This window comes from Corvus kubaryi, unplaced genomic scaffold, assembly GCF_017639235.1.
Source record: "Corvus kubaryi isolate FWS band 111438036 unplaced genomic scaffold, C.kubaryi_AGA036_p1.0 37357, whole genome shotgun sequence".
NCBI lineage: Eukaryota > Metazoa > Chordata > Aves > Passeriformes > Corvidae > Corvus > Corvus kubaryi.
The window spans coordinates 10,838,373-10,852,726 of NW_024581117.1; the positions used below are offsets into that span (position 1 = coordinate 10,838,373).

Here is a 14,354-nt window from a genome sequence, read left to right on the forward strand (position 1 = left end):
TTCAAGTTAGAGCCCTCCTATGCAGTGTTACATAAATGTGAGCATGGGAGACCTTGACTGTCTTGGAAGAGCGGGGTTGTGGTGCCAGTCGTGGTATTGTTGCTGATAGATCCAAAAGGCAGCTTTCCATGCTGTGGCACCCAGTGAGGGAGCTGAGACAGCAGGTATAATGAAGGGGGTTTGAATCCTGTGAAGCTGGTTTTGCTCAGTCTCTAGAACAGAAAAGCAAATCCACTTCCATCGTTCCCAGTCAGCAGGTGACGTCTCTTACGGATGGAAGAATTTGTTGAAAAATCACTACTTAGGCTGGAAATCTATGGGCACCTCGAAGCAGAAGCAGCTTTTGAAAGCAGGAGGCAAATGTATGTTAAGGCAGAAAAATGATGCAGTGTTCATAGTCTGTTTCCTGTGATCTAAGACAGGACTTCAAAAGGAGGGGGGAAGTCCTTTTGTATGCTTTAACAGAAGGCTACCCCTGTGCTTAATAAATTCTAGATAGGAAACTGGTGTATTTTAAGTGGAGCTTTGTGTACTCTCTGAGTATTGGTCTGTGCTGTTGAATGCCAGCCAGTGCAGGGACACCAGAGGGTACCCCAACCCTTTCTGGTACTTTCCCAGCATGATTAAGACCTGCTATGTGTTCCTCACGGAACATTTCCCCCTCTGTCAGCCGCCCTCTCTCCCTGCCCTGTGGGAACAGCTGCCCCACTCACCCCACAGCTGGCCTGAGGACAAGGATTTGAGGGAGCTGGTGGCCCAGAAACCTGTGGCCACCCTGCTCCACAGCAGTGTGGGAGGGAAAGAAGCATTCCTCAGTACAGAGCATCGATCACATATCTCAGCGTGTTCAAAGAAAGTGCAGCCATTTGAGAACCCATGAATAGCATTCTCTGTTCCTGCTACTCTGTCCTCCTGTCTTGGGATAATTTAAAAGTATTTTTTCCCTGTCTTTGAAAGCTAAACATTCAGGACACACATTCAGGAGTTCTGCATGTGACTACTTCTAACAAAGAACTTCCAGTCCACTTTAAAAAAATGTGTGTGTGTGTGCACCCCCACACGAAATTTAAGGTATCACGGTTGAAAGGCTGCCAGGCCCAGCTGTAAATGTTCTCTTAATGAACAATGCAGGGTGGAGCGTAAATACTGGAAAATCCTCAGTGGAGGAACCAATCATGCAGGGAGGCTGATACTCAAACACCAGGGAGGCAGAGAGGAACTCAACTTTCAACTGCACAGCCAGACCACAGATGTTCTTCAGCCACGGGAGAAAAGGACCACATGCTACTAAAATCCATTAGTCCTCTTGAAGTATTCAAGAGTGGTAAAAAGCAAATGGGTCATTTTGTCCAAGTCTCTATTTCTCCCAACAGCTGAGCAAAGCACAAGTGACTGAGACACACGAGGTGCAGTGTGGCAGTGCCTGACTGGAATTTCCCACTAAGTGTGTAAGGGTGTGCCTGCTACCAGAGTTTCCCTGCTTGGGAGCTCAGTGCAGCTCCAGCAGTGGTGAAATGAACTAAAGCACGTGAATCCCATCTGGATGGAAGCACAACTGCAGCAGCTTCCAGACAGAGGCAAACTGGACACCTGCCACGGCAGTTTTTGTTAACCAGCTTGTAAATGAGACATAACACACACTTCGGTTGCAATTACTTTTTAATGGAAAAGTCTAATCAATGTTTTACATAAATATCAATTAGTGACAACAAGTCAGTTGAGTAAGTAAAGGAATACATACCCCCAAGTTTTAAAGGCTCATAATGAACTGACAAGCACACAATGACAACTATACGGAATTGATTAGAAGAGGTGGGCTGCACATCAATCACCTTCATTAAGTTCAACTGCTAATCAGATCAGGCTGTTACTGGAGTTAGTCACAGTGCAGTCTTCCCATGCAGCAACAAGGACACATGTGAAGGGGAAAGTGAACTTCTAAAACACCTCTCTGCCTCCTGCAGAAAGCCCTGGCTATGAAAGTACAAAAGCCTCAAGTGTTTTGCTGATGTTAAGCCCTTTCAGGGCCTGGTTTCAAATGTGCAGTCTCCCCTTCTCAGACTGAAAACTTACTTTTAAATGAATGCACAGGCTCAATCAGACAGGAATGTGTTCACACTGCAGAGTGATACCAAGGTCGGATCTTAATAATAATTTATTTTCTACAGGGTTGTGAAGAACTCAAATCACTTTTATTCCCAGGCAGGCAGCAGGGATGGGGAGAAGGGGGGCCTATTTTCATATTCATTAAGAGTAATTTGTTAAGTGAGTAGAAGCTGCACCAGAAACAATGGAACTTCACAGTTTTTCCAAGGAGCCTGAGAGGCATGATCCACGTTTTCATCTAACATCTTTGCACTCTTTCCCACAGGCTCAAAAGGCTAAATATCTGAAGAGGTATTGCTCATATTTTATCCACAGCTTCAGGGAGATCCGAGTTACTGGACCCCACTTTCACATACATAATCACATGGAAACCACAGATTAAATACTTTTAAACTGCATCAGTAGGAGCCACAGGTTGCCACGTCAGTGTTTCCCAATTAAGCAGCATGACATCAATCTGCTGAAAGGTATCTTATTCCCCAAATATTACCTTTAAATATTAGGTGGCTAAGATGCCTGCTTTCCAGTGGTTTAATCAGTAAAAATTCATTATGAAATATCTAGAACTAACAGAAACACATTTCATTTTACAGCTTTTTCAGTGACATTCAAATAGTTTGTAAATGCTGGGGACACAGTAGGGTCTGATCTACTGATGCATGAAAATTAACACCCTACCCTGTTCTCTGAAAGGCTCAAAAATACACAAGAAAAGTTTTGATACAAAAGTAAGTCTCCTGTCGAGTGTTAGGTCCCATAAATCCATGTCTTTTTCAAAGTCTGGACTACATATACTCAGCTGGGAACTGCACCAACACAAGATGCAAATGAAGCCTCCACAGTGAGCAACTGCTCCATAAAACAAATTGCTTCCAGGTACAGCCTAAGTAAGCTGGAACCCAACGCATGACAAAGTTGTAGCAGCTGAAAGGAACAGCAGCACTTCTGAAGTCACTGTCAAAGGTGGATGTTCCACAGCACCAGGAAGATTCTGCTTTATACCTGCACTGGCTTCAACATACTTCAAGTGACAACCCATTAAAGATCCTTGTATTCCCAATAAGAGATACAAACTTGCTAACACCTCTATTGCATCAGATTGCTTATGGTCAGTGGGTTTACATTTCAGAATCAATGACAACAAAAAGGGATCTTTTGCTCCGTAACTCTGTTAGATAAGGAATCTTTGTTACAATTTTAGAAGAGAAAGCAGACGGCCTAACACAAAACACAAGCACTCAGCTGGCTGCAGTCACTCAGCATGATGTGCGACTGATAGCAGGAAGAGGATGACTTCAACACTTCCAGTTCTTCACATCTAAACAAATTTAAAATAGGGTTATTCACTTTGATAAACAGCAAGCAACACTTTGGGGGAAAAAAAAAGCCAACTATAAGATACCCTGGAAAAAAAGTGATACTAATATTCCTCCTAGAACTGAGTATCCTACCGTTTAGGGTTTGAAGTACTCCTGCTAAGGACCATTTTCATTATTTCAAAAGCAACTACAAAGAATTATGATCAGAAAGGAAAAACATGATGTCAGCTGTAAATACATTACTGAGATAAGAAAGAAGCTGCCTGGAAATTTACACATTGACTCCACATCGTAGTTGCAATGGAAGTTACCAAGTGTCCATCAGTTGAGAGATTTACACAAGACCAGAAGTAATTCCCTCCCTGGCTTGTGATCGAGAGGAGGAATAATAACAAAGGAGAATGGTCCAAGCTGTTAAACAGGTCTATGGGGAGGGAATTACTACACTGTTAAACATCACATTTAAAGAACTGAAGATGACCATTAGCTGCCAGTGTCTGTGTTCTGTACCCCCAAGTTATGTTTAGGCTTAGCTGTTCTAATACATTCTGCATCCTACCTGTAAAGGAGACCGATACAGCCATTTTTCGTTATCTCCACTGAGTTTCATACAGGCAAAAAGGTCACAAACTGTAGGAAGGCCAAAGTCCTGAAAGAGAAGTCACCTTAATTACCAACCTGAACGTAATTACATTCTCATGTCTCTTCTGTAAAGTGTTCAAAAAACCAAATCTGATTTTTGAGTCTTTGAGATTAATACTTTCTTCATTTAGTACAACATATTAACTTGTTTAGTGCTAAGTAACTAATAATTGTGAAAACATTAAAAGAGCCGAGAAACCTGAAAATCTTCAGTCAGTATTATCCAGAAGAGCTAAGACTTTGGAAGAAAAGGAAGTCATTAAATTCAGTAAAGCAATAAACCTGGCACATAAGACACAAAAGTATCAAAAACTTATGCTCACTTGTGCTTTCTTGCGCAGAAGCCATTTATCTTCCACTGGAGGTGGGTCTGCATTTTGTTGGTCATTTGAAGTCAACACCCAACTGTTTACATTTAAGGGGAGGTGGAATGGAGCCAGGAGGTCTAGGAAAGGACTCTTGAAACTCTTGTCTGCTTTTTCCCGACTCTCCTTTTCTTCTGTGCTTTCTGCTTTGTGCTCAGTCTTGGCCAGCCAGCTTGTCAGAGGCCTCTCGAGCAATGCTTTCCAGGGTTCTGCGACCTCTGCTGAATAATCTGCTTTCTCTGCACTCACAGGTTCCCCTGGGAGCTGCTTTGAGGGGCTAAGCCAGGAACTGGCAGGAAATTTGGTCTTCTCATGCTCAGGGTCTGGTACATCTTTCTGGCTGACTGGAACTCCATTTTTGTCCTTCCCATCTTTCTTCAGAAGCCATTTGCAAAGAGCCTCTTTTCCACAGTTTTCATCACACACACATTCTGAAAAGCTGGCACACAGATCATTAGCTTTGCACACATCTTCCACTTTAAAGGGGGCCTGGGGATGCTGAAGAAGCCAAGCATTTACAGCAGATGTAGTGGGCGATTTCTTTCCATCAAGATGCTCATTCAGGCACTTCAGATTTCCCAGGTTCTCAATTTCCACACTTTTGCTCTGGCTGCCACAACAACTGGTACATGTTTCAGCTTTGAGGAGCCAATCATTCAAATTGCATTCTTCCCTAAAAGGTTTAAATTCATTCTTCCATTTCTCCTCTGAAGCAATACTTCCATTTTCTGTGTCAGGAGTAAGCAGCCAGTCAGAAAGGTCCATCTCTTCTTGTCCAAGGGATTCTAATTCCTCCACCTTTCCAATAGTGGAAAAGGATGAATTGAGAGTAGAGGTGGAGTCCTTGCGACCACGGGACTCTGTCTTCCCAGCAACATCACATTGCTGACTGTGCAGGAGCCAGTTCTCCAAATCCTTTAGATTTCCCCAGGCTTGCTCAAAATAACAGACTTTGGAAGAATTCAAATCCTAGTAAAGACACATTGAAATTCATCTATTAAAACTGAAAGGCAATGTTCAGTTATTGTTTGCATAGAGCTCGGAGCATTCAGCTAGTAAGTGCCAAAGCATCAGCTGAACATGAGACAATGAAGAGTTCTACAGAAAGTTTAATTCCCACCACATTCTGCCTGCAATCAGATACTGTGTTTTCCCCTGTTAAAAACTAGGTTAGTGCACAAAAGGTTTACCTGGCTGGGCTCTGACACACATTTTTGCGTAACCCATTCCTCAAGATTGGTGCTGGGAACATAGGGAGCCTGGCACACACCCACAGGCCTGCTTCCGAGTAACCACTCAGCCAGAGAGGCACTCACTGTCCCACACAGTGTCTGCTGCTGAGAGAGAATGTCCTTGGTTAGGAGAAAGACTAATTGCTGAGCCAATCTATGGTGAACATCAACACAGGCATTCAGCATCATGCATCAGTATTTCTGCACCAAAAGGAAACACAGTCCCTTCTAATTACGAAAAAACCCATAGGAATTGGATAGTTCCAACATCAAGGAACATTCAGTTAAAAAATTGTCAGTCACACTCCATATACACTTTCACACTGTGTTCTTTCCTGTCTGTTCCTGGAGCAGCTACAGTATCAGATCACTCTGCTCACCACAGCCACTGGCTACTCAAGCATCTTAACAAACACAAGCCATTACTCAAGCTCACTTAACATGCTTGAGTTCTCCTCTTTCCTCTAATGCAATTAAACACTCACAGACACAGGTCAAGCTCACCTGCTCACAGTTCATTAGGGCACAGTTCTGCCCTGGGAACCAGGGAGAAGCATTCTCTCTCTCTGAGGTTTGCTGAAAGAAAAGTAAACGTTAATTTAAATCTCCGTTTTGTCCAGTTTCTAGGACAAATTCTACAATAAAGCAGAAGTAAAGCACAGTTACACCTGCTCAGTGCTTCATGGCTAACAATGTTCTCAACATTTACAAACAGAATGGAGAAAGATTGACTATAAAAATACTACCTTGAGTCTGCTTCCTTTAACAGAATTGTCTCCAACAATACAGGAAATATGCTGCTTACATAAGAATCCCAAAATACTTCTATAACAGAAAGCATCTACAATGCTTTAACTATTGCTAGCTAAAGAGAACAGTAACAAATTTTCATTTGCTGGAATAGAGAAAGAATGCAGTAGTCATTCCCTCAGCCTCTGCCAAAATACATTAAAATAACATATACATAACTAAACTCAGGGAAAGTGAGAACTACATGCAACAATTAATAAACCACTGTGTATTTATTATACAGCTAAAATTATATGACTCGTGCACAGGATCCATTCAAGCTGTCACTAAAAGCAAAAATAGCACTTGGAATAGATTGCACTACTGAAAATAAATCTTTGAGGCAAGTATTCCAACCCAGGGAAGTCCTGGTGCTTACCATCGTTTTAATGGAACCAAATGACGTAATAGCTTGGCGAAGGTAAGATGTGTCAGCCTCAAAATTCAAGATGGAAGACTCTTCAGGTTTAAGTGTAAGACTTTCCAGTCTGAAAGAGTAAGGTGATAGTTACAGAAAGAAAAAGAAATTACAATATTCTTCATCCATTCTGTTTTGGAAGTCAGTCCATTATTTCATAAAAAGGCTTTCAAGCTACTTGGCAGTTATTAGGTAACAAAAAAGACTTTTAATATGGCATACAAAAAAGAAATGGCTATCTACAAACCAAGAATAGAATAAATTGCCAGCAAAACACAAGTTTCACCTTCTTACTTCAGCTGCCATCAACAACTAATATTTGAAATAATCTGCATAAGTGAGTACCTCTCCTGCTCATTATAGTCCTGATTTATTACCTCAGACTTTTTTGAAGTTCTTATTTCTAGGAACTATTAAAAATGTAGGAACAGTGAGATCTATTATTAGTTCTATTAGAATAAAAAATCAGATTCAATTGATAAGTTAAAATAAACCCAACTGTGTTAACTTGCATCATAAAATCTATTTACCTCTCCAGGCAAACTGAAATCTGGTTTGCCAGTTCGTTACTGTAGGAGCGTTCCAGCTGATGAATAAGGCAATTGAACTGTCCCAAGTACTGCATGGAAGACAAAACACACATTATTGTTTCAGCTTCCAGGATCAAAAGTGAGACAATACTTGCAAGGACAAAGTTTGCTTGAAAATGCCAGTGCAGCAACCGACAACCAAGCCTCACCCAGTAGAGCTGCTGTGCCTGCTGCTGCAAGGCCTCCTCTTTGAGCTGCTGGATGAGATCCACCTGCTCGAAGAGCCACACCTCACGGCTGCGCAGGCATTCCAGCTGCCGGCTGATGTGGCTGTGGATCTTGGCCTTCACCTGTCAGGGAACACGCACATTTCTACATCTGTCAAGCAGAGTGAACAAGCATGTGCTGCACTGATTACAAACTACTGTTTGTCAGTGGCAAGTGGTATTTTTAGAGCGATTTATTTCTCAAAAATTCATCCCAGTCACCCACAGCACCACATGACTCAGATCAGTAACAGTTCCAGGGCTACCTTTAAAGAGGTATCAAAGAATACTGTTATTTGTAATCTCTCTCTATTCTGATCTTTCAACCAACAGCTTTTGGAAATTCTGCATGCCTAAGCTAGTAATACAGGAATACCTTTAAGAAGAGCATGGCCAAATGACACAGCAATGTGTTTGCGAATCGCTAGGAAAATTTCAGACCACCATGATAATAGTAAGTATTCTGGAATAATAGAAACTTTCATTGAAGTCATGTTAGTTATTAAAACATCTTTAAGAAGTATTTAAATTAAGATAAAGAATTTTAAATTACCTCCCGCCAGTTTTCTTTAATCTGCTGTTCAGCTTTGACAATTCCAGATATAGCTGTTTCCAAGTCCTTCTTTGCTTGAAGGCACTTTGCCAGAGTCTCACTGCTGCAGGAATTTCTATTTCTATCTTGTGGTGGACTCATTCTTGAAGAGTTCCTAAAACACAATGGAAAAAACTATTTCTTAATAGTTTCTATTCCTCTTTAACAGAAGAGGAACAGCATCATATGAAGAACCATCTGCTCTACTTCACTATAAAGGTGAACAAAAAAACCCCTAAGACCCTACACAGATGCAAGTTTTCTAAACATAGATAAAGCTCTCCTCCAGGAGCAACAGCCATCTCTCAAACACCTCAGCCCACAGAATTTGCACAATCACAGGAAAACCAACAGATATTTGACAACAGCTTCAGCCGCAGGAGTTTAGGCAATCCTCCCCTGCCAGCCACCTTCCTCCTGCTTTTATGCCTAGCCAGCAAACTCCAGAGCTGAGGGGCTGGTTAAGGGAAGGTTCAGCAGCAATGCTGGAGCTGCGGGAGAATGGCCCAGCCGGGGGCAGGAAATATTTCAGTCACCCTTTTTTCCTCTGCAGGCAAATGAGCTGGCTCCCATAAATGAGAAAATTCCAATACAGTTTCACCAACTGAAAGCCCATGTGTTGCTACAAAGATCACTCTTTACTAAGCTGCAAAGGCCACAACTTTTAACAGCTACCCATTATTTTGTCCTGGTCACAGCTGTGGTAGCTTAGTCAGCTTCGGCATAGTCTCAAGTAAAAGGGGCTCAAATACAAAATTTCTACAGAAGTTATACTGGTAAGGATTCTGCAAGTAAGGGGGAAAAGATAGTATAGATTTTTAGTAAAAATGGGAAGGATCAGCACTTTTCCTCAACAGTGGGTTATTTTGTTACCGAAGAGTTTGAATTCTCCTGTCAGTTTCATGGGATTCCTGAAGCACTAAACATTCATAGTATTCCTTCTACTTAAAACAAGTCCTCAGCAATGACAGCTATGGAAATTCCCAGCAGATTTAAAGCGTACACATGTGCCAAGCTAAAATGTCACAGATTTTACCACAGCTCTAGACAGAAGTGAAAGTAGTTTTGAATACAAGACAACCATAAGCTTGTGTTCCTAACCAGCTATTTAGTCAGCAATTTCCAGGCCTCATGATCATATAAACTGCAACCCAAAAATCCTTCTACAGCCAAGATCCACCAGACAGATATTAAAATGTGTTTCAGACAGGAGAGGGCTAAGCGTGGCTTACAAGTGCAAGGTGACAGAAAAAGCAATGGTCACTGTGGGGCAGGAGCAGAGGCTGCACCTCCCTTAGTTCCCTCAACACCATGGGCTTCCTGTCTCTCCAGTGCCTCCAGACATGAGACATGGACTAGGCACAGAAGCCACCCCAAGACCCTGAACACAACTCAATCCCATCCTCACCATAACATCTCATCTTCTAGGAACTGCAGAGCACAAATACAAGAGAAGAGAACTCAAATGGAATTTTTAAGCTTATGTTATTTTGCACCAAATCAGACAGGGTGCAAAGTCCAAAATACATAATTCTCCATGCTGTGCTATGAATGCCAGTTTTGTCCCAGTATTTGCACACCCTAACTCATTCGCAGGTTCACTTCTGTAAGGTTTCATCATCTTTACCATGCTAGTCATGTTCAAAAAAAGGTAAGCTAACCTTTCTCCTCACAACACTCCTTAGACTTTATCTTGCTTTTTCAACTCTCATGTTCAACCTACAGGAGGTAGGAGCCAACAGTGTAGGCGGGAGCCCTAGTCCTCAGATGTAATCTAACAAGCAAATTACAGCAATACACCCAGCCAAGAAAACAAGGATATCAGATACCTTAAAAACTATCGTAAACTCAAAAGTAAATTTTAAAAATCATATTGATTATTAATTCATTTATTATATTCTCACGTAAGTCAAAGTCTGAAAGGCTAAATGTAACTATCATATTTGCTCACATAATAGACAATGTACTTAAAACTCTTGTGAAAATTATGTTAACCTACTTTATCATACTCTTCATTAGCAACACCATAATGGCACAATCAAATTAAAGAAGCTTGCACACGCTTCTCTAATGATCTCTGAAACTATTGTTTGTTGCTTTTCCTGTTTTTCGATGATAGCAAGAGACTCTCTCCGGAATGCGTAGGGAGAATGAATGCTGAATGAATTCCTCCAGCCAGCCAACTCCTGTTAAAATGGCTGTTCTTAGGCTTCGTCGAAAATTAGCCAGTAAAACTCCCATGTTGAGCATGAGAGCCAATCCACCTTTCTTTTCAATTTCCACAAACCTCTAACAAAATTAAGTGAGGGCAAGCACCTATTTCCTTGTTTCCCAGTTTCTCCCAAATAGCACTGGGAATTTAAGATGTTTTCAGGTCACATGCTCTGAAACACCCGCGTTCACACACTTCGCCTCAACAGTTAACAAAATACAATTACTTCTGCAAGAAGACACACAGCCAGCAACACACACTCACTTGTTCTGGCCATTTCCGTGCCACCAAACTGTTTCCAAGCACACGGGGGTCCCCACAGTCCCCGCTATGTGCGTCACGGGATGCACACCCCCCACCAGATAAGCTCGCACTTACTTTCCGCGCTCAGGAAGCAATCCCACAATGTCCTGTTTATAACAAGGCTTCCATTCCCAGACTCCCGCTCCGCTGAGGCACGGCCTCCGGAATGCTTTCCAGAACGCACCCAACCCTGCAAATTCCGCTCCAAGCCCTGGCTCGCCTTATCGCGGTGGCCCAGCCCGCGCCCCTCCCCGGCCACCGCGCCCGGCCGAGCGCGCACGTCGGCAGCGCCGGGGCGGGCCCGGGGCCGGCCGCGACCCCCGTGCCGGGCGGGGACCGAGCCGAGCCGCATCCGCTCTGCAAAACACCAAGTGCCTCCGAGCATCCCACCAGCACTCCAAACCGCGAAACCTCAAGGTTTTGCAACAAAACCGCTATTTCTTGCAACTTCAGAAGCGCGGCAATGTGCCTCCTTAATGCAACAACAAAGCAGACCCGAGCGCCAAGGCATCCAGCGCGGATGCAGCAGCAAGAGCTAGAGCTGCGAGCCGACCCAGCCGCCGAGCTCAACCTTCCGTCCCTGGCCATGCACAGCCCAGCAGTGAGGCTCCCCATCCAGCACTGAGCCTGCAACGTGCCGGAAATCCTGACACTCGGAAATCCTGAGCCTCTCGGATGCAAGTTAGCTCCTGGAAGGACCAAAATGACATGCACACACATACACAACTCTTGTTACATCGACTCTTGCTTCCATAATTTCACACACACAGCTGAGGAAAGCACATAGAATGGCCTCGGTTGGAAAGGACCTTGAAATCATCTCGTTCCACTCCCTCTGCCATAGCCAGGGACACCTCTCACTAGACCAGGCTGCTCAGCACCCCATCCAGCCTGGCCTTGAACACTCCCAGGGATGGGCAATGTAGGTGTCCTTACCTGCATGTAATCAGTAAAAATGTTATAGCCATTAAACCAAAAGAACTGCCTGAATGATGCAGGAAGATGGTATTATTGTTCCTAGGAAAACAACTACCAGTTTTTACAGGAAGACTTCTGACTTGCTGGAGAGCTGTCACCCCAAGACCCTGCACCCACAACTCCTGCTCACAGTATTACTTCTCCTGGTGCTCTGTGCAACCTCCTGACTGCCTACACTCCACCCCTGAGGTGTTAATTTCCATAGATCAGAAACTACTGGAGAAAAATAATTTTCAGCTTTTAATTAAGTATCTGGTGGCTGGGGAGCAGAAGAGGAGGAGACAACCCTGCCTCTTCTGCACAGTCTGCAAACAGGCCAGCAGGAAACTGGTTTTACCAGCTTTCACTCTCAGCACAATCATCCCTGCTGCCCTTGGGAAGAGCATTGTTTTCCATTTCAAATGGGTCACCTCAAAAGCATGGCTGTGCAGAGCCTTTGTTGGGGAAAGGCTTCTAAAGGGAACGAAGCCTCCCATCGAACAGGCTCTATTTATAAATGTGGAATGACTTCTTCCATTTGGCAGGACAAGGCTGCTCCAAAGGCCTCTCTGACCTGTCTTTATGTGGCTTTAAACCAGCTGGCCTGTTTGAACTGAAATCCCCATGGATTTCCATCTTACCCCACTAAAAAACAGTAGTTCTTCTTAAGAAGCTCTCCCAAATTAGGTACGTGGGAGCTGTGGTCAGGGAGTGAACTACTCTAAGTACACGAGCTGAATCCTGGAACTTCCCATTTACATCCAAGCATAACAAGCACTTTGTACAGTTCAGTATCTGTGTAATGTGCCAGTATCTGTACGCAGCTCCAGATGAGGGGATTATTTTACTCCAAAACAAATATATAACACCCTATTTTTTAAGTTACAAGCTGTGTGAAGGAAAAAAAATAACCTTGAACAGTTCCAAGTAAGAGACAAAGTGAAATAAACACCTTAAGGAATAGTAACTAAAGTTTCAGGTAAGTACATTTTCTAAAATTCGGGTAGTTTTCACCTGTCTGCACAGTATATGGTCTGTGGCACAGATCTGAACATGTGTGACTACCTTTTCTGCCTATTTTAGCCCCAAAATAGCCCAGCCAGTGCACAAAGTACTTGTATTGAGACACTCTCACAAGACCTGGGCTCTGAACAGTCACAAGTCACTAATGCAGCTGTGAAGAAGTCTGATCACCATTTCATTCCATCTATCATAAACGTATGTTTTATGCACAACAGGCATATAAGTGAAATCACAAAGTATCTGAATATGAAGGCCTGAAATCTCTATGCTATTACTACTGACAGTACCAGAGTGACAATACCCCAGAGTGGGAAAGACACACACTTATCTTAATACAGATTACACATTACAACACAATTATCTTCCACACTTTTGCACTGAAAACCCTTTGGAAAACAAGTAACAAATCCCTAGCCCTGCGTGAAGCATATGGCCCCAAAGATAGCACTGCCATGCTCTCTGCACATCCATCTATCCAATGTTATGCACTTACACCGGGATGAACAGTGGTTTTTACATGGCTGCCAGCTTTCTTCCGCTCCCGTGACTGCATACCTTACCCAAAGTCTCAAGGGAAGGCAACCTTGTTCCTCTGACAGCTTTTCTCTTTAGTCCCAGCCATAAACACCGAGTTTAAAGCTGTCAAACTGCTTAGCAAACCCCTGGAAGCTCTGGCTCACACCACTTACCGGCACCGAACAACACAGGTCGGACAAACTTTCAACAACCACGATGCGGCAAAACCCCGACCATTCCTAACCCAGACATTTACTGCTTATATAACGTCCGAGAAGCGCAGCTGCTAACAAAAGACTTTGCCTTTGCAATCAGAGACGTGGCTTTAGGAGCGCTCGCGACACAACCTCTCCGGGACGCGAAGAGAGCGAGATCAGTACAAAACCCCGTCTCCGTGTCCCGTGTGAGCCCAGCGCCGCGGAGCGTCCATTTCCCGACCGACCTGCTCGATCCAGGCCGGGTGCCTGGGCACTTCCCGCTGCGCGGCACGGGGTGCCTTACGGGGTGCCTTACGGGCAGCTTTACGGGATTGCTCTCGGATCCCCCCCGGGCGCCTCCCCGGCCCCGCCGGCCCCGCCGCTCCCTCACCGCCGTCCGCGCGCCGCTCCCTCAGCCCCGCGCCGTCCGCCCGCCTGCCCGCCGGCCCGCGCCAGTCCCGCGCGCTCTCGCGAGACCGCCGCCCCGCGCGCCCCCTGCCGGCGCGGCGGAGGGGCTGCGGCGGCGCTGAGGGAGCGGCGGGGGCTGTGCTGCTGCTGCTGGTGCTCCACACGGCAGCCAAAATCCGGGAATCACGGCCGACCCGGCACGGCAAATCCCCGGAGCACAGAACGTGTATCATGGGCCGAGCCACCGGGTTGGGGCTTCCGCGTGTCCACCGGAAATCTCCCAGTGTACGTGGCTTGGTTTGGCTTTACACAGTACAGGTTTGGGGTTTTCCTTTCCACAAGTGTGAAGCCCGGCAGAACACCTCCCAGTACTGCCATCCCGCTTTCCAGCTGGGAAAAGAATCCAGTTACTCCTCGCTGCCCACGCGCGTTAGCTGGTGAGGGGCGAGGAGATCAGCTCAGCTGGTGAGGGGCGAGGA

General features: G+C 44.6%; 1 protein-coding gene across 5 annotated transcripts; it reads right to left on the bottom strand.

The window, feature by feature from the left end:
* Nucleotides 1-1,641: 1,641 nt before the first annotated feature.
* NCOA4 (nuclear receptor coactivator 4) lies at nucleotides 1,642-13,905 on the bottom strand. 5 transcript variants are annotated; one of them, XM_042033235.1, is made up of 10 exons: nucleotides 13,859-13,905; nucleotides 8,221-8,374; nucleotides 7,611-7,751; nucleotides 7,402-7,490; nucleotides 6,833-6,941; nucleotides 6,169-6,240; nucleotides 5,623-5,769; nucleotides 4,391-5,401; nucleotides 3,985-4,074; nucleotides 1,642-3,424 (listed from the first exon to the last, which is right to left on the bottom strand). In XM_042033235.1, exons 2-10 carry the CDS (start codon nucleotides 8,359-8,361, stop codon nucleotides 3,419-3,421), a joined length of 1,806 nt encoding a protein of 601 aa, XP_041889169.1. In that variant the 5' UTR covers nucleotides 8,362-8,374; nucleotides 13,859-13,905; the 3' UTR covers nucleotides 1,642-3,418. The 5 variants fall into 5 exon arrangements, with proteins under 5 accessions (XP_041889169.1, XP_041889170.1, XP_041889171.1 ...); XM_042033236.1 differs by lacking the exon at nucleotides 13,859-13,905 and adding an exon at nucleotides 13,713-13,798; XM_042033237.1 differs by lacking the exon at nucleotides 13,859-13,905 and adding an exon at nucleotides 13,444-13,674.
* Between the last annotated feature and the right edge of the window lie 449 nt (nucleotides 13,906-14,354).

Bases quoted from the DNA above. Each gene is read 5' to 3' on its own strand.
- NCOA4 (XM_042033235.1), bottom strand. From the start codon at position 8,361: ATGAGTCCACCACAAGATAGAAATAGAAATTCCTGCAGCAGTGAGACT. The intron at 6,942-7,401 runs GTAAATAGATTT...TTACTCTTTCAG, and splicing joins ATTTCAGTTTGCCTGGAGAG to ACTGGAAAGTCTTACACTTA. The intron at 4,075-4,390 runs GTGAGCATAAGT...CTTCTCTTTCAG, and splicing joins TTCTGCGCAAGAAAGCACAA to GACTTTGGCCTTCCTACAGT.